The sequence below is a fragment of the Pan troglodytes genome, chromosome 11 (assembly GCF_028858775.2).
Source record: "Pan troglodytes isolate AG18354 chromosome 11, NHGRI_mPanTro3-v2.0_pri, whole genome shotgun sequence".
Lineage (NCBI taxonomy): Eukaryota > Metazoa > Chordata > Mammalia > Primates > Hominidae > Pan > Pan troglodytes.
The window spans coordinates 83,549,424-83,575,435 of record NC_072409.2 but is presented as its reverse complement, the minus strand read 5'-3'; the positions used below and the strand labels follow the sequence as shown (position 1 = coordinate 83,575,435).

At 41.6% G+C, this 26,012-nt stretch overlaps 2 protein-coding genes across 4 annotated transcripts in view; one reads left to right on the top strand and one right to left on the bottom strand.

Annotated features, from left to right (window-relative positions):
* The window catches only part of ACO1 (aconitase 1), a 67,654-nt gene extending 44,710 nt beyond the window's left edge, over window positions 1-22,944 (top strand). For both annotated transcript variants that reach the window (XM_009456435.4, XM_009456434.5), the window contains 9 exons: window positions 357-441; window positions 1,263-1,419; window positions 2,556-2,680; window positions 4,566-4,670; window positions 5,397-5,539; window positions 7,088-7,235; window positions 11,316-11,438; window positions 20,997-21,182; window positions 22,105-22,944. In XM_009456435.4, coding sequence (XP_009454710.2) covers window positions 357-441; window positions 1,263-1,419; window positions 2,556-2,680; window positions 4,566-4,670; window positions 5,397-5,539; window positions 7,088-7,235; window positions 11,316-11,438; window positions 20,997-21,182; window positions 22,105-22,218 — 1,186 coding nt within the window. In that variant the 3' untranslated portion in view covers window positions 22,219-22,944. The remainder of the gene's footprint in view (window positions 1-356; window positions 442-1,262; window positions 1,420-2,555; window positions 2,681-4,565; window positions 4,671-5,396; window positions 5,540-7,087; window positions 7,236-11,315; window positions 11,439-20,996; window positions 21,183-22,104) is intronic.
* The window catches only part of RIGI (RNA sensor RIG-I), a 71,205-nt gene continuing 68,040 nt past the window's right edge, over window positions 22,848-26,012 (bottom strand). For both annotated transcript variants that reach the window (XR_010148721.1, XR_010148722.1), the window contains 3 exons: window positions 25,570-25,648; window positions 24,732-24,872; window positions 22,848-23,463 (listed from right to left, as the gene is read on the bottom strand). The gene's annotated coding sequence lies outside the window, so the exon portion shown is untranslated. The remainder of the gene's footprint in view (window positions 23,464-24,731; window positions 24,873-25,569; window positions 25,649-26,012) is intronic.

Sequence of the window (26,012 nt, the reverse complement as noted above, 5' to 3'; positions counted from 1 at the left end):
TATTCCTCACTTATGACATATATTTTATTCATGTGCCTCATAAAATTCAAATCTCCTTAGGATTATACAATAATAGTAGTTAATGAAGATATGGCATATATGATTTCAACTTTTTTAAATTGTTGCTCATTCAATTTGATTCCTTTTTATAAGTTAAAAATATGAATAGTATTCTTATGTTATATATTAGAATGCTCTCAAGAATGAAACTTTTAGAAATAGCACTATACTGAACTTAGTTCATGCACTGCAATTCCTTTTTGAACAGTGGTGTCTGGAAACTGTGGCCAGCAGAAGGGCTCACTGAAAGTTATTCTTTTTTTTTTTTTTTTTTGTGCTTCTCTCTTGGTGTCTAGGTTTGACGTGGTGGGCTATGGCTGCATGACCTGCATTGGCAACAGTGGGCCTTTACCTGAACCTGTGGTAGAAGCCATCACACAGGTAATTGCAGAGGTGCCTGTAGGTTTAGAGTATGATCTTTTGAGTTTAGTTAAAATTACTAGCTGGGTAATCTTGGGCAAGTTAATTAACCTATCTGTGCCTGGGTTTTCACAACTGTATATTGGAGATGATAATGGTATCTATTTTATAGAGTTGTGAGAATTAAGATGATGATAAACATAAGTCACTTAGTGCAGTGTCTGGCACTCAAGTGCTCAGTACTTGCTGGTTTTCACTACAAAGAGCTCTACAGTTGTTTGTTATAGGTATTGGGTTAGTGCAAAAGTAACTGTGATTTTTGCCATTTCAGTGATGAAGACCACAATTACTTTTGCACCAACCCAAATAATTTGAAAATTGGTTCAAAGTGAGACAAGTCTCCACACAAATGAATCTAAACTAAATTGCTTTGGCTTGATTTTTATCCCCAAAATGCTGAACCTTGAAAAATAGTATTTGGTTTGCTTTGCATTAATTATAGAATCTACGTAAGTCATTGTGACTTCCTTTAACTATCAACTGTTAGGTCTTTCCCACCTGTTCTTGGGCCCCAGGCAGCAATAACTAGTATGTTGCCTTCTAACTACCTGATATTTTCTCGTGAGCAGAAATCACTAAACATGTCTCTGCTTCCTTTGACCCAGAGTATCTCCCATGGGGACACCCCGGTGTACCCTTCTCCCCTCTAGTGGGAGAGAACCAAGTGAAAGGGCAGCTTAAAGGACTGTATCCTTGCGATGTGGAAACTCTTGCCAATGGTCTGAGACAAGAAGCCTAGTCAGTATCTTTTAATGACCTGATTTTTCTCTTGCCTTACACAGGGAGACCTTGTAGCTGTTGGAGTACTATCTGGAAACAGGAATTTTGAAGGTCGAGTTCACCCCAACACCCGGGCCAACTATTTAGCCTCTCCCCCCTTAGTAATAGCATATGCAATTGCTGGAACCATCAGAATCGACTTTGAGAAAGAGCCATTGGGTAAGATTTTGTTTGTGCAGCCATAATTTTTTTCCAGTGAATTCAGAAATATTACTAGAAGAAACTTAATAAGAAATGAAGCATAGAGCCTCCAGGGATAAGACAAAGAAGAGAATCATTTCTTTATTCCCCAATATACAGCTAAGACTTAACTGCAATAGTTAAAACAAGAATCTACTGAGGGTAAAGGATAACTAAAGGAAAATAGGTGCCAAAAGGAATAGACATCTTGCTATTCTGGTTTCTTCTGTAGTTCCTCCCTTTCTAGCTCTCACTTTAATGATAGGCATTGTTTTAATATATACTCTGTAGAAACATACTGCAGATATTTCAACTTCTCAGAATTCCAAAGAAATGATACATCATTTCCTTTCCTCAGATCAGCTTGCTTGCTCTGCCTGCCTCAATCTATTCTAAGCCGAATAGATAATATGAAAACAATGCCTCTGAAATTTACTTTTAGGAAATCATAACTTCAGACGTACAGTTGATCCTCGTTATTTGTGAGTTCTATGTTTGCAGATTTGCGTAGTCACTAAAATGTATTTTAACCCCCAAATCAATATTTGTAGTATGTTCACTGTCATTCACAGATCAGCACAAAGGGGTGAAAACTTTATATCATTCAACACACACGTTCTATGCTGAGATCTGATAAGGCGTCACTCTGACTTCTTGTTTCAGCTCTCCTGCGATATATAAGGATCCTTTTCTTGGTCTACGTAGTGCCATGCTTTTTGCATTTTTGTGCTTTTTGTGGTGATTTCGCTGTTCAAAATGGTCCTTGAGCATAGTCCTGAAGTGCTTCTGGTGTTCTTGAGCACAGGCCAACTGTGATGCGCATTGTGTTTAGATAGGCTTCGCTGGAAGTTCAATGTCAGTGAGTCAACAATTTCTATTAAATAAGGTGAATAATAAACCTCACATGAAGCAATGTTATGTATTGATTGGTGACCAGAGGCTTGCAGGAACCTAACCCTGTATTTCCTCCAGTGGCAGTGATTCCGTATCCACTCATTCAGTGTTCACACGGGCTTTATAGAACATAGCTACCGAGGAGAATGAGGCTTGACTCTGTATAATCATGAAAATTGCATATTAGAAAGTTTTCTCATTAATAAACATTTTTTCCCCAGGAGTAAATGCAAAGGGACAGCAGGTATTTCTGAAAGATATCTGGCCGACTAGAGACGAGATCCAGGCAGTGGAGCGTCAGTATGTCATCCCGGGGATGTTTAAGGAAGTCTATCAGAAAATAGAGGTGAGGTCCCACACTGCCCTCCCCGCCCCAGAGGATCTAAGGGAAAGCTGCTCCCTTTGTGTCCTGTCTGCAGACCTCAAGGCTAATGGGAGTATAAACTATATAAAGTAACATTTATTTCTTCAGATAACTGGGGAGGTGGTTCTCCGTCATTTTTCTCCTGTGACTCGCATTTTTACAAACCCCACCTCCCCCAAATGTTCCCAGATTTGGACAAGTTGGTGACAGCCTAGAGAAGAAAGGCCTCCTCAGGTTCAGCTCTCCAAAACCCCACGCCTTTCTCGGACACCCAGGGTTGTGTGTCAGCTGTGGCGAGGACCCCTGGTGGTCACTATATTGTGTCACTAAGTGGAGTCCATTGGTTGAATGCACCTCTCAGAATGCGTTTTTGCACACTTAAAAATAAAAAAATTAAGGCCACTCAGTAGGAAGTGCCAAACTACTGAAATAAAACTTTCCGTACATTTTACAAATAGGAGGAAATGTGTGGGGCTCAGCATTATATTCTGAGACTCTTGGATATTATTCCTTTCCCCGCCTTCTGCATTCAACTGACCCAAGGGCTTCTGACTGCGGCTGATGCTTTAAATGAGAGTAGAACTGTCTAGGGGAAAGGGTGATGGGGGTGTGATGTTCACACACTGCACTCTTCACAAGGTGCTCCTTTGGAGATGGTGTTAGGGAGCTTGGCAGGCATTATGTTAAATGCCTTCCTCCAAAGGCCGAGTTAATGGACCTGTGGACAGAATTCAAACCAATTTTAATGCATAGCAGCTGTCATTTGCAACCCAGTGTTTGTGTGACCTGGAAGGCCACTTCCCAAAACACTCAGAGAGTAATTTCCCCTTTGGTACAATCTGGATTATTATTTCATAAGTTATTGATAAGCATATGCATTAGTTATCTATTGCTATGATATAGCAATAGATATAGTGAGTTGAAACAACAAACATATATTGTCTCCCATTTTCTGTGGGTCAAGAATCCAGGCACAGCTTCACTGTGTACTTTCACAGGGTTCCAATAAGATGTCATCTGGGGCTGCAGTCTCTGGAGGAGGGTCCACTTAGGCTCACTCATGTGGCTATTGGCAGGATCAAGTTCCTCAAGGGCTGTTGCACTGAGGTCCTCCGTTTCTCACTGGCTGTTCGCTAGAAGCCTCCCTCAACACCTTGCTATGAGGGTCTCTTCACGACTTCAGCTACTCTGATGGTAGCTGGCTTCCATCAGAGCAAGAGAGCGAGAGTCAGAAGGCAGGTCTCAATAACCTAATCTAGGAGATAGTCACTAGCTTCAGCCCACACTCAACAGGAGGGGGTCAACTAAGGATGTGAATCCCAGGAGGCAGGATCCCTCCTGCCATCCTAGAGCTGCCTATCACGGTGCATATGTATGTTGTTTGTTTTTCAGAGACCAGGTCTTGCTTTGTCACCCAGGCTGGAGTGCAGTAGTGTCATCATAGCTCACTGCCACCTCAAATTCCTGAGCTCAAGCAATCCTCCCATCTCAGCCTCTCGAGTAGCTCGGACTACAGGCACATGCCACCACACCCAGACAATTTTTTTTTAATTTTTGTAGAGACATGGTTTTGCCATCTTGCCCAGGCTGGTCTTGAGCTGCTGGGCTCAAGCCATCCTCCCACCTCAGCCTCCCTAAGTAATGGGATTAATAGATGTGAGCTACCACGCCCAGCCCACAGTGTCTCTGGATTTTTAAGTTACTTAGCATGACCCACTATTAGTATAAAGGAACTCTTGTATGTGGCTATTGAGAATAAAAATGGTTCTTAGTGTACCTTTTAGCTTGAATGTATGTTTTGTGTTTGCATATTAAATTTTCTCCGGAATGGGATGTGATTAGATCTGCCTTTCTTTTCTTTTTTAAGACTGTGAATGAAAGCTGGAATGCCTTAGCAACCCCATCAGATAAGCTGTTTTTCTGGAATTCCAAATCTACCTATATCAAATCACCACCATTCTTTGAAAACCTGGTATGGCTTTTTATTTTTTAACAAAATGAATTCTTTGAAGGGTTTCTTTCCTAATAATATCTACTTTATTACCCCATGCTCTTGCTTTGACTACCCATTTTATTAAACCCTTTGCAAACCCAAGCAGATATTGCCGGGGAAAGTTTTGGGAGGCTGGGATATTTGGCTGCCGTGGGTCTATAGTTTCTCTATGCAGGGGTTCTGCGTGGATGTACACAGCCACCCTAGTAATCACCTGGACTTAAACCTAGCAGAGTCTGAGGGACTGTTCCAGGAGAACATCCCCAGAGCCCACCATAGTGAACCTTATACCCATAAAAACCAGGGACATTGTCCCTGAAACTGATGATCTAGAAGTTTATGCTCTCCTGGGTTGGTCACTGTGGGAAGGGATGCAGTAGAAGTGAGGATTCCAGTTGTCCTTAGCATCTGAGGAGTTCTAGGGATGTGAAGAGAGAGAATGTCATTTGCAGCTGCGTTACTGTTGCTTTTGAGGGGATATTGCCAGTATTTTACCTTTTCTTCAAGATTAAGATATGAATGTTTTGAGTAAATTCACCTTACTTTTCTTGGCATCTTTGATAAAAACTAGAACACTAGAATTTTCTGTGCATTGGTGTGGAACTGTCCTCTGATTCAGGTCCATGGGCCACCATCGTAGAGACTGATCTGGTAACTTGTTTGAGAAAACCTGGGCCAATGCTGACTTTTTGTATTCTTTGCTAGACTTTGGATCTTCAGCCCCCTAAATCTATAGTGGATGCCTACGTGCTGCTAAATTTGGGAGATTCGGTAACAACTGACCACATCTCTCCAGCTGGAAATATTGCAAGAAACAGTCCTGCTGCTCGCTACTTAACTAACAGAGGGTAAGTATGAGTGAGGCAGGAAGGACTAAAGGCAAAAATGGAGTAATGGAGTTAATGAGGCCAGCATTTGTCTTTTCACCTGGCCCTTTGGAATGAGACTCTTTGGTTTTGCACTGAGGCTTAACCCTGGGGTAAAAACCAATTGCATTTTCTGTTTGCTGCTTAACAGCTTCCATGGGAGAAACAATCAACATGTGAATCCCAACAAGGGGAAGGGGAGAGGGACCTTCATTTGAGCAAGTGTATACATTAGGCCCAACTGTCATCCCTGCCCCTGGGTTGGCTGATCTTTAAAGTACAAGGCTCTGCTCTTAACCTGGGGCAGAGGCAGAACCTGACATGCATTGCCAGGTCCTGGTTGAGAAACCTAATGTTTACAGAGCACTGCTTGGAGGATTTGCAGCTTACTCATCTGTTTATCAGTTCTTCAGTAGTGTGCTGATATTCATAGGTATGCCAGTATTATCAACTACTGTCTCATATATTAATCGACGTCAGTGGTTCACCAATCTGAGTTTCCACGAGAATCACGTGAGGACATAAAAATTCCTGGTTTCTATCCCCATCTGCTGAATCAGTTCTTTCAGTGATTCCCCAGAGCAAATTTGAGGAACAGAATCCAAATGCCTTTTTTCTATTGATTGTTGACCCCTTTTGAGGCATGAACACGTCAGAGAATTGAATGAAAGCAAATCTAATGCCTTCCCAGAAAAATGCACATACCCACAACATTTTGGATAGTTTCAGGGATTCCAAGACATACTCACCTGCTCCTGTAACCCATTAAACTCTCTCAGTCCTTAAATTCTATCTAACCATTGATTAAATAATATTAACACATCCATCCCCTAGTATTTTAAGGAACAGCTCAGTGAACTGGTCACTGTGTTAATTCTAAGGTACGTTTCCTGACACTGCAAAGTTTCCTTTCACTGAGGCCCCACAGACAAGATTTCCTCTGGTTTGGGGACCAGAAATAGCTGTTCTGCCTCTTTAGCACTGCCTCGATTTTTCTCTCATGAAAGTTGTAAGTTATGTTGCCAGCTGTGTGTCTTTCCTTTGCATTGAGTTCCTGATAATTCAGGGACAAATTTGAAACTATTTCTGGTTACTTTATGGAACGTATTTTGTGTTTCCCCCTGTTTGTGGCTCCATCTGATTTGCCTAACCTAATTCTTCCCTTTGCTTCCATTTTCTCACTTATTTTTAATTTAGCTCTTTATCTTATATGAAGCTTTATAGGCTACCCTACTAACAAATAAAACATTCTTTTTTAGATTTCCTTCTTATTTTTCTAACCAGATTTGAAAGACAGTTAACCCAGGAGAATACTGACTTATGCCTCTCACCACCCCTTCTCACCTCTCTCTCTTCTCCGTTGAAGCTTTGGGGACAGCTTTTCTGCCATGGAGAACAATGCTTAGGAGACTTAGAGAAATAGCCAGGTCTATGTTTTGTTTTGTTTTGTTTTTTTCTTTTCTTAGTGTAAGCTAAGGTTAATCTTTGCTTGCTTCACTAAGCCAGGTCCTTTCTTGCTTGCCTTCTTAGCCTAACTCCACGAGAATTCAACTCCTATGGCTCCCGCCGAGGTAATGACGCCGTCATGGCACGGGGAACATTTGCCAACATTCGCTTGTTAAACAGATTTTTGAACAAGCAGGCACCACAGACTATCCATCTGCCTTCTGGGGAAATCGTGAGTATTGTCTTCTGCTTCCTGCAGACACTAGCATTTGTCAGCCTTGGTGGAGGTTGGATATTTACAGTTACTCGCCTTTTGGTTTTAGTTGTTCTTCACAGCTCCATCCTACCCTAACTACAGTCCTCCTTGCCAGGTGTCCATATGCATAGAATGTATCACTGACAAATTCAAACCTTTTCTTCTTGCTTAGAGGTTCTAGACCGTGGTTTCACTGAGTCTCTTTTCTTAGGAATTGAGCTTTGAGTGAAATTTCATTTAAAGTATTTGAAGGGGAAATACCAGGTTAAATTAAAGGATATTTATCAAGAAGTGCTATTGTATGACTTTATTGGCATGTAATTTAATTCATCTAATCCACATGAAAAGAAGGAGTAGAGAGGTGCTTGGAGGCATGTTTTGGTTCTAATGGGAGCACTGTGGTCAGTATGTTGCAGCAGGGACTGTTTGTTCCCAGCTCCACGTTATACTACCTGTGGAGCCTTGAAGTTATTTCCATCTCTGAGCCTTGCTTTTCTCACCTGTGAAGTAAAAATACTACTTACCTTGGAAGAACGCTCTGAGGCTTAAAATGAAATGGAATGAAATATAAAACCTAGCATAGAGTCTGGTACATGTCATAGGTCCTTAGTGTCACTTCCCTTCCCAGTGATTGCTGTGAAATTGCCTGTAAACTGTTTAACTTACTTGAGAAATAACCCTGCCGACTTATTTTAAAATAATAATCGCTAATATGTCTATGGCACTTAACTACATTCTGGGTGTTCTCCTAAGCTCTTGGCATATATTGATTTATGTAATGCTTATAACAACCCCTTGAGGTAGGTACCATGATTATCTGTGCTTTAAATTGAGAAGTGAAGCATAAAGAGGTCATATTACTCCTTTAGGTCACACAGTGGAAAAGCTGAAATTAAAACCCAGAAAGTCTGGCTCTGAAGTCAGTGCCCTTTACCACCACACATACTGCCTCACTTGTAACTGATTATATTTTTGTAACACAAACTCGTTCTTTAGAAATAATCATTGATAACCAGGACCTAGCCCAGCAGACGCCTGTTCAATGGATAGCAGAGGTTACAGAATATTAAATGAAAAAAGATACATGTTGAATGATGGAATACCTTAGAGACCAAGGGGAAAGACTTGTAGTTATAGACATTGGGGGACCCCTAATAAACATCACAGTGTACCACACGCATTTACAAGCCCTGCATGACATAGAACTTCTAGTCAGATGTCTAGAACCTCATCTTAAATGAGACAGAATCAAGGATGAACAGACATTTGAGCCAAGACTTGAACAGGGTGATGGGGGGTGCAAAAAGTAAAAGAAAAAAATTATATCCTTAGAGAAGAGTTCATTTTCTGTTGCTATGAAATAACAATCAGAAGACAAGAAAGAATGTTTTACATTTAAAAAGAAAATTCAAAGGAGAAGGTGATTAGTTGAGAACATTTCCTAGAATATGTAACAGAAAGATAAGAGAAAAAAATGTAAGAACTGAACTCAGGAGGCCCTAACAACCTGCCTAAATAGAAGTGTTAAAAAGAGAACAGAAAAAATGCAAGAGAGGAAATTATTTCAAAACAAAACAAAAAACTACAAGCAAAATTTCTCTGAGAATCCAGATTGAAAAGGCCCACTGAAGGCCCATCTAAATAATTTTAAAACACTCCAAGTTATATCACTGTGAAATTAAGAGCAACAAAAGGAGAAATCTCAACATTTCCAGACAAAAACAGCTCACATGAAACAACAGGAAATAAGACATGTTCCAGACTTCTTGATGCTAGAAACTTAGACTGAGGAAAATGATTTGCATCCTAAAATCTACGCCCATCAGACCATCAGTCAAGTGCACTTAAAGTAATGACACATTCAGATATTCAAAAGCTTAAAAAAGCCCTCAATACCTTCCTTAGGAAGCTACTTGGCAATGTGTTCCACCAAAATGAGGGAGTAAATCAAAAGGGAAGACATAGGATCCAGATGAAGGGAATCCCCAGGATGCTAGTGAAGGAAGAGTCCTCTGTAACAGGAATGCACCAAGCCCAGAGAGCAAGCAGTCAGCCCAAGTTGGAACGGGACTGAGAGCCCCAGGAATGATAGCTCCATGACAGAGATTTTAAAATGGTAAATTGCCTGATGTGTCTGAATATCTTTAAAGGTGATTTGTACTGTAGGGTTTAATTAATGGGTAAGGACATAGAAACAGGAAAAACATAGAAAAAATGAAAATGAGTAATTTTCAAAAAAATTCATTCAAAACAAATGAAAATTACTGACTCCAGTGAAACATGTCTTAAATCACCAAGAAAAGGAAATCATAGCACATTACCTGGCTCAGCTGTAAATAGTATTTACATAGTCATAATCATGCAAACACCAAATGCTGACTTACCAAAATAACTATATTGGGAGGTTGGGAAGAAGGGAGATGTGTGGAAGAGGAGAGATTGTTAAGAGAAGTAAATCCTCAAAGTAGGATATTGACAGATAATTTTAAAAAGTGGAGAAATCAAGAACTAGTAGTTTAAACATAATACCTAGAGATACACAGGCACAGTAACAGAAGAAATAGCTAAATGCTATGTTCTCTTTAGAAGAGCATAAGAGTGCAGGGAGCTGTTGCTTTCTAAGCTGTCAGTGGCTCTCAGCATGGCGTGTTTAATAGAAAAGTCAGGAGCCCTGAGTTCTAGACCTGCTTAGTCCCTCTGATCTTGGGTAACATGACGTGCTTTGCCATGAGATTGTCAACTTTGCAGTACTTTTTAAAGCACACACTCTCACATTGTTAATACCCAAAGCTATAGTCTCTGAAAATATCAGATAAGTTGTTTCTTTCTGGTCTTTGAAAGGATCCAGACAATTCAGTTAGAAGAAGGTTTTCACTGTTTCTATGACAGTTTCTATATTTACGAGTTCTGTCTAGCTGAAGACATACAGAATCCTATCCGGGTTTAGGTAATGCATGCGAAATTAACCACAGGTTCCATCAGTACACCAAAATACAAATTTGTGAAAGTCTGTTTGAGAGTTTTCTTTAGCTCCTGTCTCTCTTTTGAGGAATTTTATCTTCCGACTTACATAGCCTGGAAAAATAATGGTACTGCTTAACCACCAGAGATGATAGCATGTCTTTGTAAAGTCTCAGTTCAGTGAGATATTCAGATTTCCTGTGAGAAACAAATCTGTTTGTATAAGATGTTTCTCATGTACTAAAATATTAATCTTTTTCTACCTTTTATTGGGCTTCCATTTGCATTTCTAGCATCTCTTCCCTTGACCTCCATGAAGAAAGGGGACTAATAAAAGTTTGCACTTTATATAATTTCAGAACATGTTACGTTCTTTGTGTTTTGCTAATTTTACAACTGACATCACCGAGTTTCTGATATTGCGTCAAAATGTTTAGGTCACATTCTGTTTTTTGAGTTTTAAAATAGTTTAGTCAATGGAAAAGAAAAAATCTGATCTAGTTTCCTTTTCTCCCCTGATGCCTTAGGATTCTAATGTTTTTATAAAACCAACAACAATTAGGCATTTCTGTCAAAAGAATATAAAATGGTTTTTAAGAATACAAAATTTAAGGCCGGATGCAGTGGCTTACGCCTGTAATCCCAGCACTTTGGGAGGCCGAGGTGGGAGGATCACTTGAGGTCAGGAGTTCAATACCAGTTTGGCCAACATGGTGAAACCCCATCTCTACTAAAAATACAAAAATTAGCTGGGTATGGTGGTGTGCGCCTGTAATCCCAGCTACTTGGGAGACTGGAGCAGGAGAATCAATTGAACCCGGGAGGTGGAGGTTGCAGTGAGCTGAGATCGTGCCACTGCACTCCAGCCTAGACAATAGAGTGAAACTCTATCTCAAAAAAAAAAAAAAAAAAGAATACAAAATTTAATTTGGTAGAAGTAAAAAGATCAAGATAATTGGGAATTTGTAGACAAGATGATTGGACGGATTTGGCCATCTGCAAACCCATCCAGCCCCGCCCTCACCAGGGCTCAGGGGACCTGTGTCCATTCTTTGCCTCTCCTGCATCTGTAAAACTTCCTTTTGTCTTCCTCAGCTTGATGTGTTTGATGCTGCTGAGCGGTACCAGCAGGCAGGCCTTCCCCTGATCGTTCTGGCTGGCAAAGAGTACGGTGCAGGCAGCTCCCGAGACTGGGCAGCTAAGGGCCCTTTCCTGCTGGTGAGTATGAAGTAGACATCCTAGGAGGCAGCTCCCCTCTGAACTGGGAGGGTCCCCAGGCACAAATCCTGTTGCTTTACTTTCCAAGAAGATGTCAAGGAAGAGCAAGCTCAAAAAAGCAGGTAGTGTTTATCCCTGGCCTGCTTCTTGGTGCCTCTGGATTTATTTTTTTTGGTGAAGGGCAATGCAGAGTTGAACTGGATCTATCATTCATTAATGGACCTTGGGGGCATGTCTATAGAACAGTTTTGGGGTAGGGTCTGTGAAGTCTCTGAAAACATATCCAGAAGTATACATGTATGTCTTTCATGGGGAGAGGTGTCATGGCTTTTATAACATTCTCAGAGGCTGAGGACCCCAAATTTATTCAGGTCCCTTGTTCCAGGTGAATGTCAGGAATAAGCCAGGGCAATTGTATTATCTGTCAGTTTCACAGAAGAGAAAAGGAGCCTGGACTTTTTCAGGAGTTACTTTGGCAAGAATGGGTTCTAAGTCTCCTGGAAAATTGGGAGAATCACTTTTTATAATTGCACTTCACTGCCTATGAATATCTGCTTATGGGCTCTCGATGAGAGTGAAACTCACTCTGCACATACCCAGGCAGCTCTTTAGAACCTTCCGCCATCTCGGGGCTCTACCTCTTGAGGTGTCCCCATAGAAGGGGCCATGCAGGGAGCAGAGAAGCTTTTGCCTCTTGAGCATTTGCTTGCCCTAAAAGCAGAGAAGAATCATGCCACCCAGCCTGAATCTTCAGGGTGGGGTACACATGGCTTACCTGATGTCAATTTAAATCATTTGTGGCTCGCAAATTAATGCACCTCGGAAACACTAAGTTCATATCCACAAGTACAGTAAAAAAATGTGGCTGTCTGGCAGGCAGTTCTCCAGACATTTAGGCTTCTGATAATGTCTTTGAACATCACACCTATTAATTTAATTGGTTATTTTGCTCTGAGGAAAATAGAAATGTTCTCTGATTAGTTGGTAGTAGGTCAAAGGCCTGTCTTTTCTGGAAACTATTGAAAAGAACCAGATAATTGCAGAAGAAAAGGATTTTAGGAAGGGGGTTGGGAGCTGTAGCCAAAATGCAACCCAGGCAGTCAGCACTCAGGTAGGGAACTCTAAGATCTGATAGAGGATAAGAAGAGAACTGGCCCCCAGGGGTTCTCGAGAGTCCAGACTTTTCTATAGAACCGCTTGAGTTCTGGCTGCCCAGGAAGCCATACAGTCTTCTGTTCTGTAGCTGTCCAGGCTGGGCCACGTAGCCGTGCTGGACTGTACTTACAGAGAGCAGTGGACAGCTATGATTTACAGCTTCTGAAGCAAAGCAGCATGGCCTTTACATGAATAGGGTGACATGAATAGGGTGTGTTTAGAAAGCTTTCTACCTCCCTAGAATACATCCATCTATCCCTAAAACCCTAGAAAAGATCTACCGCCCCAAAGAATCTGCCCTCTCTCTGTAGCAGTGCGTCTCAAGTTTGGAAACACTTACGGGATTTTTTTTTTTTTTAATACTTTAATACCTGTGTTTGGATCTCATCTCCAGAGATTCTGGTTTAATTGGTAAGGAGAAAGGCCTGGACATTGGGATTTTAAAAGCCTCCCCTGCTGATTCTGGTATGCAGCAGTGGTTGAGAACCATTGCGCTATAGTTCACAGTTCTCAAAATTATAAGAATCACTAGCCCCCTCCCACCCCACGCTCCCTGCAAGACATTCTGATGCAGCAGATCTGGGGTAGTACGCAAGTATCTATGTTTTCAACAAGCTCCTAAAGTGACCCTGGTGTTGGGCATCTTAAAAGTGTGCCCTAGATACCAAGAGACCTCTTAGGATATTTTAATATTATATGACAGTTATTAATCATTAATAATAAACTAATGGGGAGTTCTAGTTAATGGAGTACCATCCTTTATTGCTGTATATTGCCAATTATAGATTCCCAATAAAACATACTTTAAGCTTAATATCAAGACTATATTCAACACAATTTCATCTTTGAAGCAGGAAGTGTAAAAGCAGTACACAAGAGGTAATCGTTTACTTTATCTGTGGTATGTTCTGAAAGTTGCTTTTTTGATTGAACTTTCTGTGCCTGCTGATACACCTAAAATAGTAGAAAAAAATCGAGGGAAAAATTTTATGTTGTTTTGTGATGTGGATTCCAGATACAATGTAACTTTGCTAAAACATGTTATATCATTTGTCAGACTTCATGGGTCCAATTACCAGATACCAGCACTGACTCCCTGGGTAAAGGGGGACAATAAGGGCATCTACATCCCCGGGTTAGTGGAGGGTGGAATGAGAGGAATTATTTAAGTGCTTACATAGTGCCTCTACATTATGAGCAATCAGTGAAGACTAGCTATTGTGTTATTTATCACTAGAGGATAACATTTTATATAAAATATTAATATGTACTTACAAATAATTTAGGTGTGAGAACAGTTCTAACTTACAAAGTCTTTTGTTTGTTTGTTTTTGTTTTTTTAACAATCACCAGCTCAAGAAGCTTATAATTTGGGGTAGGGCACAGACCAGTAAATAGACAATTACAAAGCAATATAATAGAAGAAAGCACGGTGTTATGAGGCAAAAATAAGGACCACTAACTGAAAATTCATTACGCCATTTTCTGTCATCCTAGATGTATTCAAGATGTAATTCCCTTAGAGTACAAAGTTAATGTAAAAAAAAAACGCTTCATTGTGACCTTCAGTCTAGAAGATGTATGGCAAAATTAGGCTGAAGCATCTTTTTCTCCTGTGACATTAGACATCTGATTTCACTGAAATATAGTACACAATTACTGGAAATGAGGGCCTATAAAAGTCCACAAAATCAAGTGACTTTTCAAGATATAACAACGGTAAAAGGTTACTGTCATCACAGTCTATGAATCATCTCATTATCGATATTCTAGACTTTGAAGTAAAATAATAAAAAGTTTACTTAAAGCAACAGCATCAGATAATTAAACAATTCTTTGGTATTTAATACTAATATTTCAGAAATAGAACTCCAGAGTATTTCCAGATGTGCATATGCTGATCGATTTTTAGGTTTATCATCCTTCGCTTTATAACGGAAGTCATTTCTTATACATTGATAGAATGTAGTATGATTGTAGTGATATTTTTCACTCTGACATTAACTAAAAACATGGTGTAAATGGAGAATTATAGAGGTAGCAAGGCAAAGGTTACAAAATATATGCAAACATTTTTGTTTATTTGTATGATGTATTTCATTGTTGTGTTTTTTTTTTTATTATTATACTTTAAGTTCTGGGGTACATGTGCAGAATGTGCAGGTATACATGTGCCGTAGTGGTTTGCTGCACCCATCAGCCCATCATCTACATTAGGTATTCCTCCTAATGCTATCCCTCCCCTAGGCCCCCACCCGCCAACAGGCCCCAGTGTGTGATGTTCCCCTCCCTGTGTTCATGGGTTCTGATTGTTCAACTCCCACTTATGGGTGAGAACATGCAGTGTTTGGTTTTCTGTTCTTGTGTTAGTTTGCTGAGAATGATGGTTTCCAGCTTCATCCATGTCCCTGCAAAGGACATGAACTCATCCTTTTTTATGGCTGCATAATATTCCATGGTGTATATGTGCCACGTTTTCTTAATCCAGTCTATCAGTCATTGATGGGCATTTGGGTTGGTTCCAGGTCTTTGCTATTGTGAACAGTGCCACAATAAACATACGTGTGCATGTGTCTTTATAGTACAATGATTTATAATCCTTTGGGTATATACCCAGGAATGGGATTGCTGGGTCAAATGGTATTTCTGGTTCTACATCCTTAAGGAATTGCCACACCGTCTTCCACAATGGTTGAACTAATTTACACTCCCACCAACAGTGTAAAAGCATTCCTATTTCTCCCCATCCTCTCCAGCATCTGTTGTTTCCTGACTTTTTAATGATCGCCATTCTAACTGGTGTGAGATGGTATCTCACTGTGGCTTTGATTTGCATTTCTCTAATGACCAGTGAGGATGAGCATTTTTTCATATGTTTGTTGGCTGCATAAATGTCTTTTGAGGAGTGTCTGTTCATATCCTTCACCCACTTTTTGATGGGGTTGTTTGCTTTTTACTTGTAAATTTAAGTTCTTTGTAGATTCTGGATATTAGCCCTTTGTCAGATGGATAGATGGCAAAAATTTTCTCCCATTCTGTAGGTTGCCTGTTTACTCTGATGATAGTTTCTTTAGCTGTGCAGAAGCTCTTTAGTTTTAATTAGATCCCATTTGTCAATTTTGGCTTTTGTTGCCATTGGTTTTGGTGTGTTAGTCATGAAGTCTTTGCCCATGCCTATGTCCTGAATGGTATTGCCTAGGTTTTCTTCTAGGGTTTTTATGGTTTCATGTCTTACGTTTAAGTCTTTAATCCATCTTGAGTTAATTTTTGTATAATGTGTAAGGAAGGGATCCAGTTTTAGCTTTCTGCATATGGCTAGCCAGTTTTCCCAACACCATTCATTAAATAGGGAATCCTTTCCCCATTGCTTGTTTTTGTCAGATTTGTCAAAGATCAGATGGTTGTAGATGTGTGGTGTTATTTCTGAGGCCTCTGTTCTGTTCCACTGGTCTATATAATTGTTTTGGTACCAGTACCATGCTGTTTTTGTTACTGTAGCCTTGTAGTATAGTTTGAAGTCAGGTAGCGTGATGCCTTCAGCTTTGTTCATTTTGCTTAGGATTATCTTGGCTCCGTGGGCTCTTTTTTGGTTCCATATGAAATTTAAAGTAGTTTTTTCCAATTCTCTGAAGAAGGTCAATGGTAGCTTGGTGGGGATACCATTGAATCTATAAATTATTTTGGGCAGTATGGCCATTTTCACAATATTTATTCTTCCTATCCATGAGCATGGAATGTTTTTCCATTTGTTTGTGTCCTCTCTTACGTCCTTGAGCAGTGGTTTGTAGTTCTTGAAGAGGTCCTTCACATCCCTTATGAGTTGTACTCCTAAGTGTTTTATCTTTGTAGCAGTCGTGAATGGGAGTTCACTCATGATTTCGCTATTTATTATCAGTGTATAGGAATGCTTGTGATTTTTGCACATTGGTTTTGTATCCTGAGACTTTGCTGAAGTTGCTTATCAGCTTAAGGAGATTTTGGACTGAGGCAATGGGGTTTTCTAAATATACAATCATGTCATCTGCAAAGAGAGACATTCCTATTTGAATACCCTGTATTTCTTTATCTGGCCTGATTGCCCTGGCCAGAACTTCCAGTACTATGTTGAATAGGAGTGGTGAGAGAGGGCATCCTTCTCTTGTGCCGGTTTTCAAATGGAATGCTTCCAGTTTTTGCCCATTCAGTATGATATTGACTGTGGGTTTGTCATAATAGCTCTCACTATTATTTTGAGATATGTTCCATCAATACCTGGTTTATTGAGAGTTTTTAACATGAAGGGCTGTTGAATTTTGTCAAAGTCCTTTTCTGCATCTATTGAGATAATCATGTGGGTTTTGTCTTTGGTTCTGTTTATGTGATGGATTACATTTATTGAATTGCATATGTTGAACCAGCCTTGCATCCCAGGGATGAAGCCCACTTGATCATGGTAGATAAGCTTTTTGATACGCTGCTGGATTCGGTTTTCCAGTATTTTATTGAGGATTTTTCCATCAATGTTCATCAGGGATATTGGCCTCAAATTTTCTTTTTTGGTTCTGTCTCTGCCAGGTTTTGGTATCAGGATGATGCTGGCCTCATAAAATGAGTTAGGGAGGATTCCCTCTTTTTCTATTGATTGGAATAGTTTCAGAAGGAATGGCACCAGCTCCTCTTTGTACCTCTGGTAGAATTCGGCTGTGAATCCATCTGGTCCTGGGCTTTTTTTGGTTGGTAGGCTATTAATTACTGCCGCAATTTCAGAACTTGTTATTGGTCTATTCAGGGATTTGACTTCTTCCTGGTTTAGTCTGGGGAGGGTGTATGTGTCCAGGAATTTATCCATTTCTTCTAGATTTTCTAGTTTATTTGCGTAGAGGTGTTTATAGTATTATCTGATGGTACTTTGTATTTCCGGGGGATCACTGGTGATATTCCCTTTATCATTTTTTATTGCGTCTATTTGATTCTTCTCTCTTTCCTTCTTTATTAGTCTGGCTAGCAGTCTGTTTTGTTGATCTTTTCAAAAAACCAGCTCCTGGATTCATTGATTTTTTGAACAGTTTCTGGTGTCTCTATCTCCTTCAGTTCTGCTTTGATCTTAGTTATTTCTTGCCTTCTGCTAGCTTTTGAGTTTGTTTGCTCTTGCTTCTCTAGTTCTTTTAACTGTGATGTTAGGATGTCGATTTTAGAACTTTCCTGCTTTCTCTTGTGGGCATTTAGTGCTATAAATTTCCCTGTACACACTGCTTTAAGTGTGTCCCAGAGATTCTGGTATGTTGTGTATTTGTTCTCATTGGTTTCAAAGAACATCTTTATTTCTGCCTTCATTTCATTTTTTACCAGTCATTCAGGAGCAGGTTGTTCAGTTTCCATGTAGTTGTGTGGTTTTGAGTGAGTTTCTTAATCCTGAGTTCTAATTTGATTGCACTGTGGTCTGAGAGACAGGTTGTTATGATTTCCATTCTTTTGTGTATGCTGAGGAGTGTTTTACTTCCAATTATGTGGTCAGTGTTAGAAAAAGTGCAGTGTGGTGCTGAGAAGAATGTATATTCTATTGATTTGGGGTAGAGAGTTCTGTAGATGTCTATTAGGTCAGCTTTGTCCAGAGGTGAGTTCAAGTCCTGGATATCCTTGTTAACTTTCTGTCTTGTTGATCTAATATTGACAGTGGGGTGTTAAAGTCTCCCACTATTATTGTGTGGGAGTCTAAGTCTCTTTGTAGGTCTCTAAGAACTTGCTTTATGTATTGGGTGCATATATATTTAGGATAGTTAGCTCTTCTTGTTGCATTGATCCCTTTACCATTATGTAATGGCCTTGTCTCTTTTTGATCTTTGTTGGTTTAAAGTCTGTTTTATCAGAGACTAGGATTGCAACCCCTGCTTTTTTTTTTGCTTTCCATTTAGTTGGTAAATCTTCCTCCATCCCTTTATTTTGAGCCTATGTGTGTCTTTGCACCTGAGATGGGTCTTCTGAATACAGCACACTGATGGGTCTTGACTCTATCCAGTTTGCCAGTCTGTGTCTTTTAATTGGGGCATTTAGCCCATTTACACTTAAGGTTAATACTGTTATGTGTGAATTGGATCCTGTCATTATGCTGTTAGCTGGTTATTTTGCCCGTTAGTTGATGCAGTTTCTTCATAGCATCGATGGTCTTTACAATTTGGTATGTTTCTGCAGTATGTTTCTGCAGTGACTGGTATCGGTTTTTCCTTTCCATGTTCATTGCTTTCCTCAGGAGCTCTTGTAAGGCAGGCCTGGTGGTGACAGAATCTCTCAGCATTTGCTTGTCTGTAAAGGATTTTATGTCTCCTTAACATATGAAGCTTAGTTCGGCTGGATATGAAATTTTGGGTTGAAAATTCTTTAAGAATGTTGAATGTTGGCCCCCATTCTCCTCTGGCTTGTAGGGTGTCTGTAGAGAGATCCATTGTTAGTCTGATGGGCTTCCCTTTGTGGGTAACCCGACCTTTCTCTCTGGCTGCCCTTAACATTTTTTTCTTTTGTTTCAGCCTTGGTGAATCTGACAATTATGGGTCTTTGTTGAGTATCTTTGTGGTGTTCCATGTATTTCCTGAAATTTGAATGTTGGCCTGCCTTGCTAGGTTGGGGAAGTTCTCCTGGATAATATCCTGAAGAATGTTTTCCAACTTGGTTTCATTCTCCCTGTCACTTTCAGGTACACCATTCAAACGTAATTTGGTCTTTTCACATAGTCCCATGTTTCTTGGAGGCTTTGTTCGTTTCTTTTCACTCTTTCTTCTTTTTTCTCTAATCTTTTCTTATTGCTTTATTTCACTGAGTTGATCTTCAATCTCTGATATCTTTTCTTCCACTTGATCGATTCAGCTATTGATACTTGTATATACGATTCAGCTATTGATACTTGTATATACTCACGAAGTTCTCGTGCTGTGTTTTTCAGCTCTATCAGGTCATTTATGTTCTTCTCTAAACTGGTTATTCTAGTTAGCAATTCGCCTAACCTTTTTTCAAGGTTCTTGGCTTCCTTGCATTGGGTTAAAACATGCTCCTTTAGCTTGCAGGAGTTTATTACCACCCACCTTCTGAAGCCTGCTTCTGTCAATTTGTCAATCTCATTCACCGTCTAGTTTTGTTCCCTTGATGGTGAGGAGTTGTGATCCTTTGGAGGAGAAGAGCCATTCTGGTTTTCGGAATGTTCAGCCTTTTTGTGCTGGTTTCTCCCCATCTTTGTGTATTTATTTACCTTTGGTCTTTGACATTGGTGACCTTTGGATGGGGTCTCTGAGTGGATGTCCTTTTGGTTGATGTTGATACTATTACTTTCTGTTTGTTAGTTTTCCTTCTAACAAACAAGACTCCTCTGCTGCAGGTCTGCTGGAATTTGCTAGAGGTCCACTCCAGACCCTGTTTGCCTGGGTATCACCAGCGGAAGCTGCAGAACAGCAACGATTGCTGCCTGTTCCTTCCTCTGGAAGCTTTGTCCCAGAGGCGGACCCACCAGCTGCCAGCCAGAGCTCTCCTGTATGAGATGTCTTCCAGTCAGGATACACAGGGGTCGGGGACCCACTTGAGGAGGCAATCTGGCTTTATCAGAGCTCAAATGCTGTGCTGGGAGAACCACTACTCTATTCAGAGCTGTCAAGCAGGGACATTTAAGTGTGCTGAAGCTGCACCTACAGCCACCCCTTCCCCTAGGTGCTCTGTCCCAGGGAGATGGGGGTGTTATCTATAAGTACCTGACTGGGGCTGCTGCCTTTTTTTCAGAGATGCCCTGCCCAGAGAGGAGGAATCTAGAGAGGCAGTAGGCCTTGCTGAGCTGCGGTGGGCTCCACCCAGTTCAAGACTTTGTTTACACTGTGAGGGTAAAACCACCTACTCAAGCCTCAGCAATGGCCAATGCCCCTCTGCCCACCAAGCTCGAGCATCCCAGGTCAACCTCAGACTGCTGTGCTAGCAGCAAGAATTTCAAGCCAGTGGATCTTAGCTTTCTGGGCTCCTTGTGGGTGGGACCCACCAAGCCAGGCACTGGAGGGAATCTCCTGGTCTGCTGGTTGTGAAGGCCATGGGAAAAGCGCAGTATCTGGGCCAGAGTGCACTGTTCCTCCTGGTACAGTCTCTCATGGCTTCCCTTGGCTAGGAGAGGAAGTTTCCTGACCCTTTGTGCTTCCCAGGTGAGGCGACGCCCCACCCCACTTGGGTACATCCTCCATGGGCTGCACCCACTGTCCAACCAGTCCCAATGAGATGAACCGGGTACCTCAGTTGGAAATGCAGAAATCACCCGCCTTCTGTGTCAGTCTCACTGGGAGCTGCAGACTGGAGCTGTTCCTATTCAGCCATGATGCCAGCTCTCTCACAAAGTCTTTTGTAAACCTGTGTATCCAAAGAAAAGATTGGAAGTATGTCTAAACTACTGTCTTTATTCATCAGGGAATCAAAGCTGTCCTGGCCGAGAGCTATGAGCGCATTCACCGCAGTAACCTGGTTGGGATGGGGGTGATCCCACTTGAATATCTCCCTGGTGAGAATGCAGATGCCCTGGGGCTCACAGGGCAAGAACGATACACTATCATTATTCCAGAAAACCTCAAACCACAAATGAAAGTCCAGGTCAAGGTAAGCTGGAGCCTCTCTATGCCAGGCCCTGTCAAAAGGGGCCCCCTTGTTTGTAACCAGTCTTGTTAGAAGGAAATTAGTGAGGTTTAGAAGGCAAAAAATATCACTCAGGAGGCCTGCATTAGACTTAGGAAGCCTACTAGCATCTTTTCTACCTGCCTTCATAGCATAGGATGATGCCTATGGATTTATTAATTTCTCTGTTTATTCACAGTTATCCTCAGTTCCATTCTTACCTCCCACCCGCTACTGTACCCTGTTCCCGGTCTCTCGTGATGAGAGCTCAGGGATGTGACATTTCACATTACCTAAAACATTTCACTATAAAAACGTGAGCAACAGATATACTCACCCCTCCCTAAGCCTGCCCATAGGCACCAGGCTTTGATTAGCCCAAGAGTGAAAATGATAGATCCCTAGGCAAGGTAAAGATAAAGTGCCCAGCACCAGGTCCCAGGGGACATTCGGTGCCCCAGACAGAGGCAGTGCAAAAGTCTGTGTCTCAGATAAGCAGATGGGCCAGCTGCCTAAGGGACAACCTTAATGAAATCTCTGCTGATTGGATACTTCTGTCCACAGGGAGCCCCCAGAGGTTTAGAAAATACCACCCCGATGTCATTAATAACTACTGCCCTGAGAAGCTATTTCTAGTTCTTAGATGGCGCTCACCCCCATCATTTACAGTCTGCAGTGATTCTCAAACTGTAATGGGCAAAGCAGCCTCCCAGGGATCTTGCTGAAATGCATCTTCTGATTTAGTGGGTCTGGGCTGGGGCCAGCAGCCTTGCATGTCCCCATGTGCTGCTGGTGTTGCTGAAGTGTGGACCACACCTGAGGGGCAGGCTGGGCAGAGCTGTCTCGCCACCTCCCTCAATGATGCTTCTGTTTCTTTCAATGATGCTTCTGTTTCTTTGTGCCACAGCTGGATACTGGAAAGACCTTCCAGGCTGTCATGAGGTTTGACACTGATGTGGAGCTCACTTATTTCCTCAACGGGGGCATCCTCAACTACATGATCCGCAAGATGGCCAAGTAGGAGACCTGCACTTGGTGCTGCGCCCAGGGAGGAAGCCGCACCACCAGCCAGCGCAGGCCCTGGTGGAGAGGCCTCCCCGGCTGCCTCTGGGAGGGGTGCTGCCTTGTAGATGGAGCAAGTGAGCACCGAGGGTTTGGTGCCAATCCTGCAGGCACAAAACCAGAAGTTTCTACATTCTCTATTTTTGTTAATCTTCTCTTTTTCCAGAATTTGGAAGCTAGAATGGTGGGAATGTCAGTAGTGCCAGAAAGAGAGAACCAAGCTTGTCTTTAAAGTTACTGATCACAGGACGTTGATTTTTCACTGTTTCCTATTAATCTTCAGCTGAACACAAGCAAACCTTCTCAGAAGATGTCTCCTACCCTCTTATTGTTCCTCTTACCCTCTGCTCAATGAAACCTTTCTCTTGAGGGTCATTTTCCTTTCTGTATTAATTATACCAGTGTTAAGTGACATAGATAAGAACTTTGCACACTTCAAATCAGAGCAGTGATTCTCTCTTCTCTCCCCTTTTCCTTCAGAGTGAATCATCCAGACTCCTCATGGATAGGTCGGGTGTTAAAGTTGTTTTGATTATGTACCTTTTGATAGATCCACATAAAAAGAAATGTGAAGTTTTCTTTTACTATCTATCTTCTCATTTATCAAGCAGAGACCTTTGTTGGGAGGCGGTTTGGGAGAACACATTTCTAATTTGAATGAAATGAAATCTATTTTCAATGAAAACTTGTTGACTTTGAGTTTTGCTGTGTTTGTGGCTAGAGTTTTGGGATATTTAGTACAGAGTGAATCTCAGACCATATCATTAGGAAGCCTGAATAACCTTCATATTCTTCCATTTTTACAACTCTATCAGAACTGTACAGGTATAATGGAAATGCTTAGGAACCATTATGCTCGCTCTTCCCTGTTTGGGAGCAGACAAGAAGGAAGAGTAGCCTGGTAGCAGTAGCAATGATATAAGTACATAAGGAAAAGCAGATAAATTTCAGGACACTAAAAACCAATTACCTGCTCATTTTTACCCCTGTAGTCATTTCTGGGCATGCCTTAGTTTGCTTGGGTTGCTATAATGTAATGCCATAGACTGGCTGAAAGAACAGAAATGTATTTTCTCACAGTTATGGAGGCTGGAATTCTGAGATCAAAGTTCTAGCCACTTCATTTTCTGGTGAGGACACTCTTCCTGGCTTACAGATGGCCACCTTCTTGCTTGTTCTCACATGGCATTTCTTTGGTATGTGCCTGGTGGGGGAGAGAGAAAATAGGCTCTCATGTCTCTCCTTACAGCAACACTAATTGTATTGGATCAGGGTCCCACTCTTATGGAGACCCAAGAAAGCTGGTGGTATAACTTGGTTCAAGTCCAAATGCCTAAGAACCTGGGGAGGGGCATGGGGAATGCTGGTGTAAGTCCCAGAGTCTGAAGGCCCAGGAACAAGCAGGAGCTGTGATGTCCAAGGACAGGAGGGCAGGATCTTTGTAATGAATTTTTAATGTCAACCTGAGCACTCAGGGGATATGGCCTGGTCATCAGAACATCTGGAATCTAATCCTCTTTCTACTTCTCACCAGATGAGGGATCAAGACAGGTTATTTAGCATCCCTGCACTTGTGGTCCTGGGGATCTTATTTATATTCATTTAAAAAAAAATTACAAACAAACAGCCAGGCGCAGTGGCTCACTCCTATAATTCCAGCACTTTGGGAGGCCGAGGTGGGTAGATCACCTGAGGTCAGGAGTTCTAGACCAGCCTGGCCAACATGGTGAAACCCCGTCTCTACTAAAAATACAAAAAATTAGCCAGGTGTGGTATTGTGTGCCTGTAATCCCAGCTACACAGGAGGCTGAGGCAGGAGAATTGCTTGAACCCGGGATGCAGAGGCTGCAGTGAGCCGAGATCGTGCCATTGCACGCCCGCCTGGGCTACAAGAGCAAAACTCCGTCTCAAAAAAAAAAAAAAAAAAATTACAAACAGAACTCCATTGTGATCCTCAAGTTAAGATCAGTCCTAGAATAAAAACACTAAGAATGGCTGAGAAAACAGACCTCCGCCCTCTCAGCTCTCCATTACTGAGCAGCTGGGGAGCTGTCTTGCTCCCCGCATTCAGTGGCTCCTGTGGTCTGAATTTTTGTGTCCTCCCCAAAATTCAGGCGGTGAAACCTTAACCCCCCAGGTAATGGTAATAGAAGCTGGGGCCTTTGGAAGGTGATTAGATCATGGGGGTAGTGCCTTTTAAAAGAGGCTCAAGATAAGATAGAGAGAGACCCCCTCATTTCTTCTGCCATGGGAGAACACAGCAAGAAGGCACCATCCGTGAACCAGAAAGTGGGTTCTCACCAGATACTGAATCTGCCAGTGCCTTGAACCTAGACTTTCCAGCCAGAACTGTGAGAAATTTCTATTGTTTATAAGCCACCCAGTTGATATTTAGTTACAGCAGCCCAACCAAGACTGTGGTTATGAGGAAACACATTACTGTGGCTAGACTAATGGAATTGGGTCCCTTACCTCCAAGTACACCCTCTGTCCTTTTCGGTAAAAATATCTTCGCCAGGCACAGTGTCTCATGCCTATGATCCCAACACTTTGGGAGGCCGAGGCTGGAGGGTTGCTTGAGCCCAGAAGTTTCAGACCAGCCTGGGCAACACTCTACAGAAAAATAAACAAACAAATAAATAAAATAAATCAGCCAGGTGTGCACCTGTGGTCCCAGCTGTTCAGGAGGCTGAGGTGGGAGGATCACTTGAGCCTGGGAGGTTGAGGCTATGATTGCTCCACTGCACTCCAGCCTGGGCAATAGAGTGAGACCCTATCAATCAATCACCCCCCCCCCCCCCCCAAAAAAAGTATCTTGGCCAGTGTCTCAACCTTGCCCACTAACAAGCCTAAATAAACCAACTTCTTTTACCTGGTTCTTTAAGGGCTGCTCATCTTACTATCCAAATTAAAAATCTGCTGTTCTCCCTCCCATATTCTTTGGGAATGAAGATTCCCCTGTTTGTTTGGATAGTTTTCCAAATTCATTACTGCATTCCTGGCATCCGCAGCAAGCTAAGAGTTAGTTAATATTTTTAATATAGCAAATAAGGACGAGGGATGCCCTTCATGTGTATTTACACACCAGATTTTTATGGTACATAGGGAGTAATCTAGGGAAAAGATATATTAGGCATGAATCTTAGCTGTGGTAGAAGCACAACTCAAATTAGCTTAAGAAAAAAAAAAAGCTGGCTCATAGAACTTGAGGACAGTGGTGGCCATGACTATGGGCTTGATTGGATCTAGTGACTCAAGCTCCCTTCCATTTGCCCCTCCAACCACCCCCCCATCCCTCCACCAATCATACCTTCTGTTGGCCTCTGCAGTAGAGTGGCCTCTTCTGGGCCCTTCCTTCCACATGCCAGGGGATATGGCCACCAGCAGTTCTAGGGAAACCATTAATACTTTGTGATCTTAGAGATTTGTCTCCCAGTATTCCCTAGGGCAAAAATATTGGGAGTTCCTAATCACCTAAATGAAGAACCTTATTTTTGGCAGTTTCCCTTTCAGGGCTCTAACAGGACTGTGGAGTAATGCACAGGGTTATGTAGGAGCAATGCAGAGCCACTTTTGAAAAACAGTAGCCAAGGTTCTACTGGCTGCCTTCTTAGGACATTATTAAATATCATAAACACAAGTGGAATTTAACACCCAGCCAGTTTGTGTTCACCTAGACAGCGTCATTATCATGAACAAAGATTATATAACGATAGCTGATATTAAGTAAGTTTTAAAAGTTGACATCCCAAG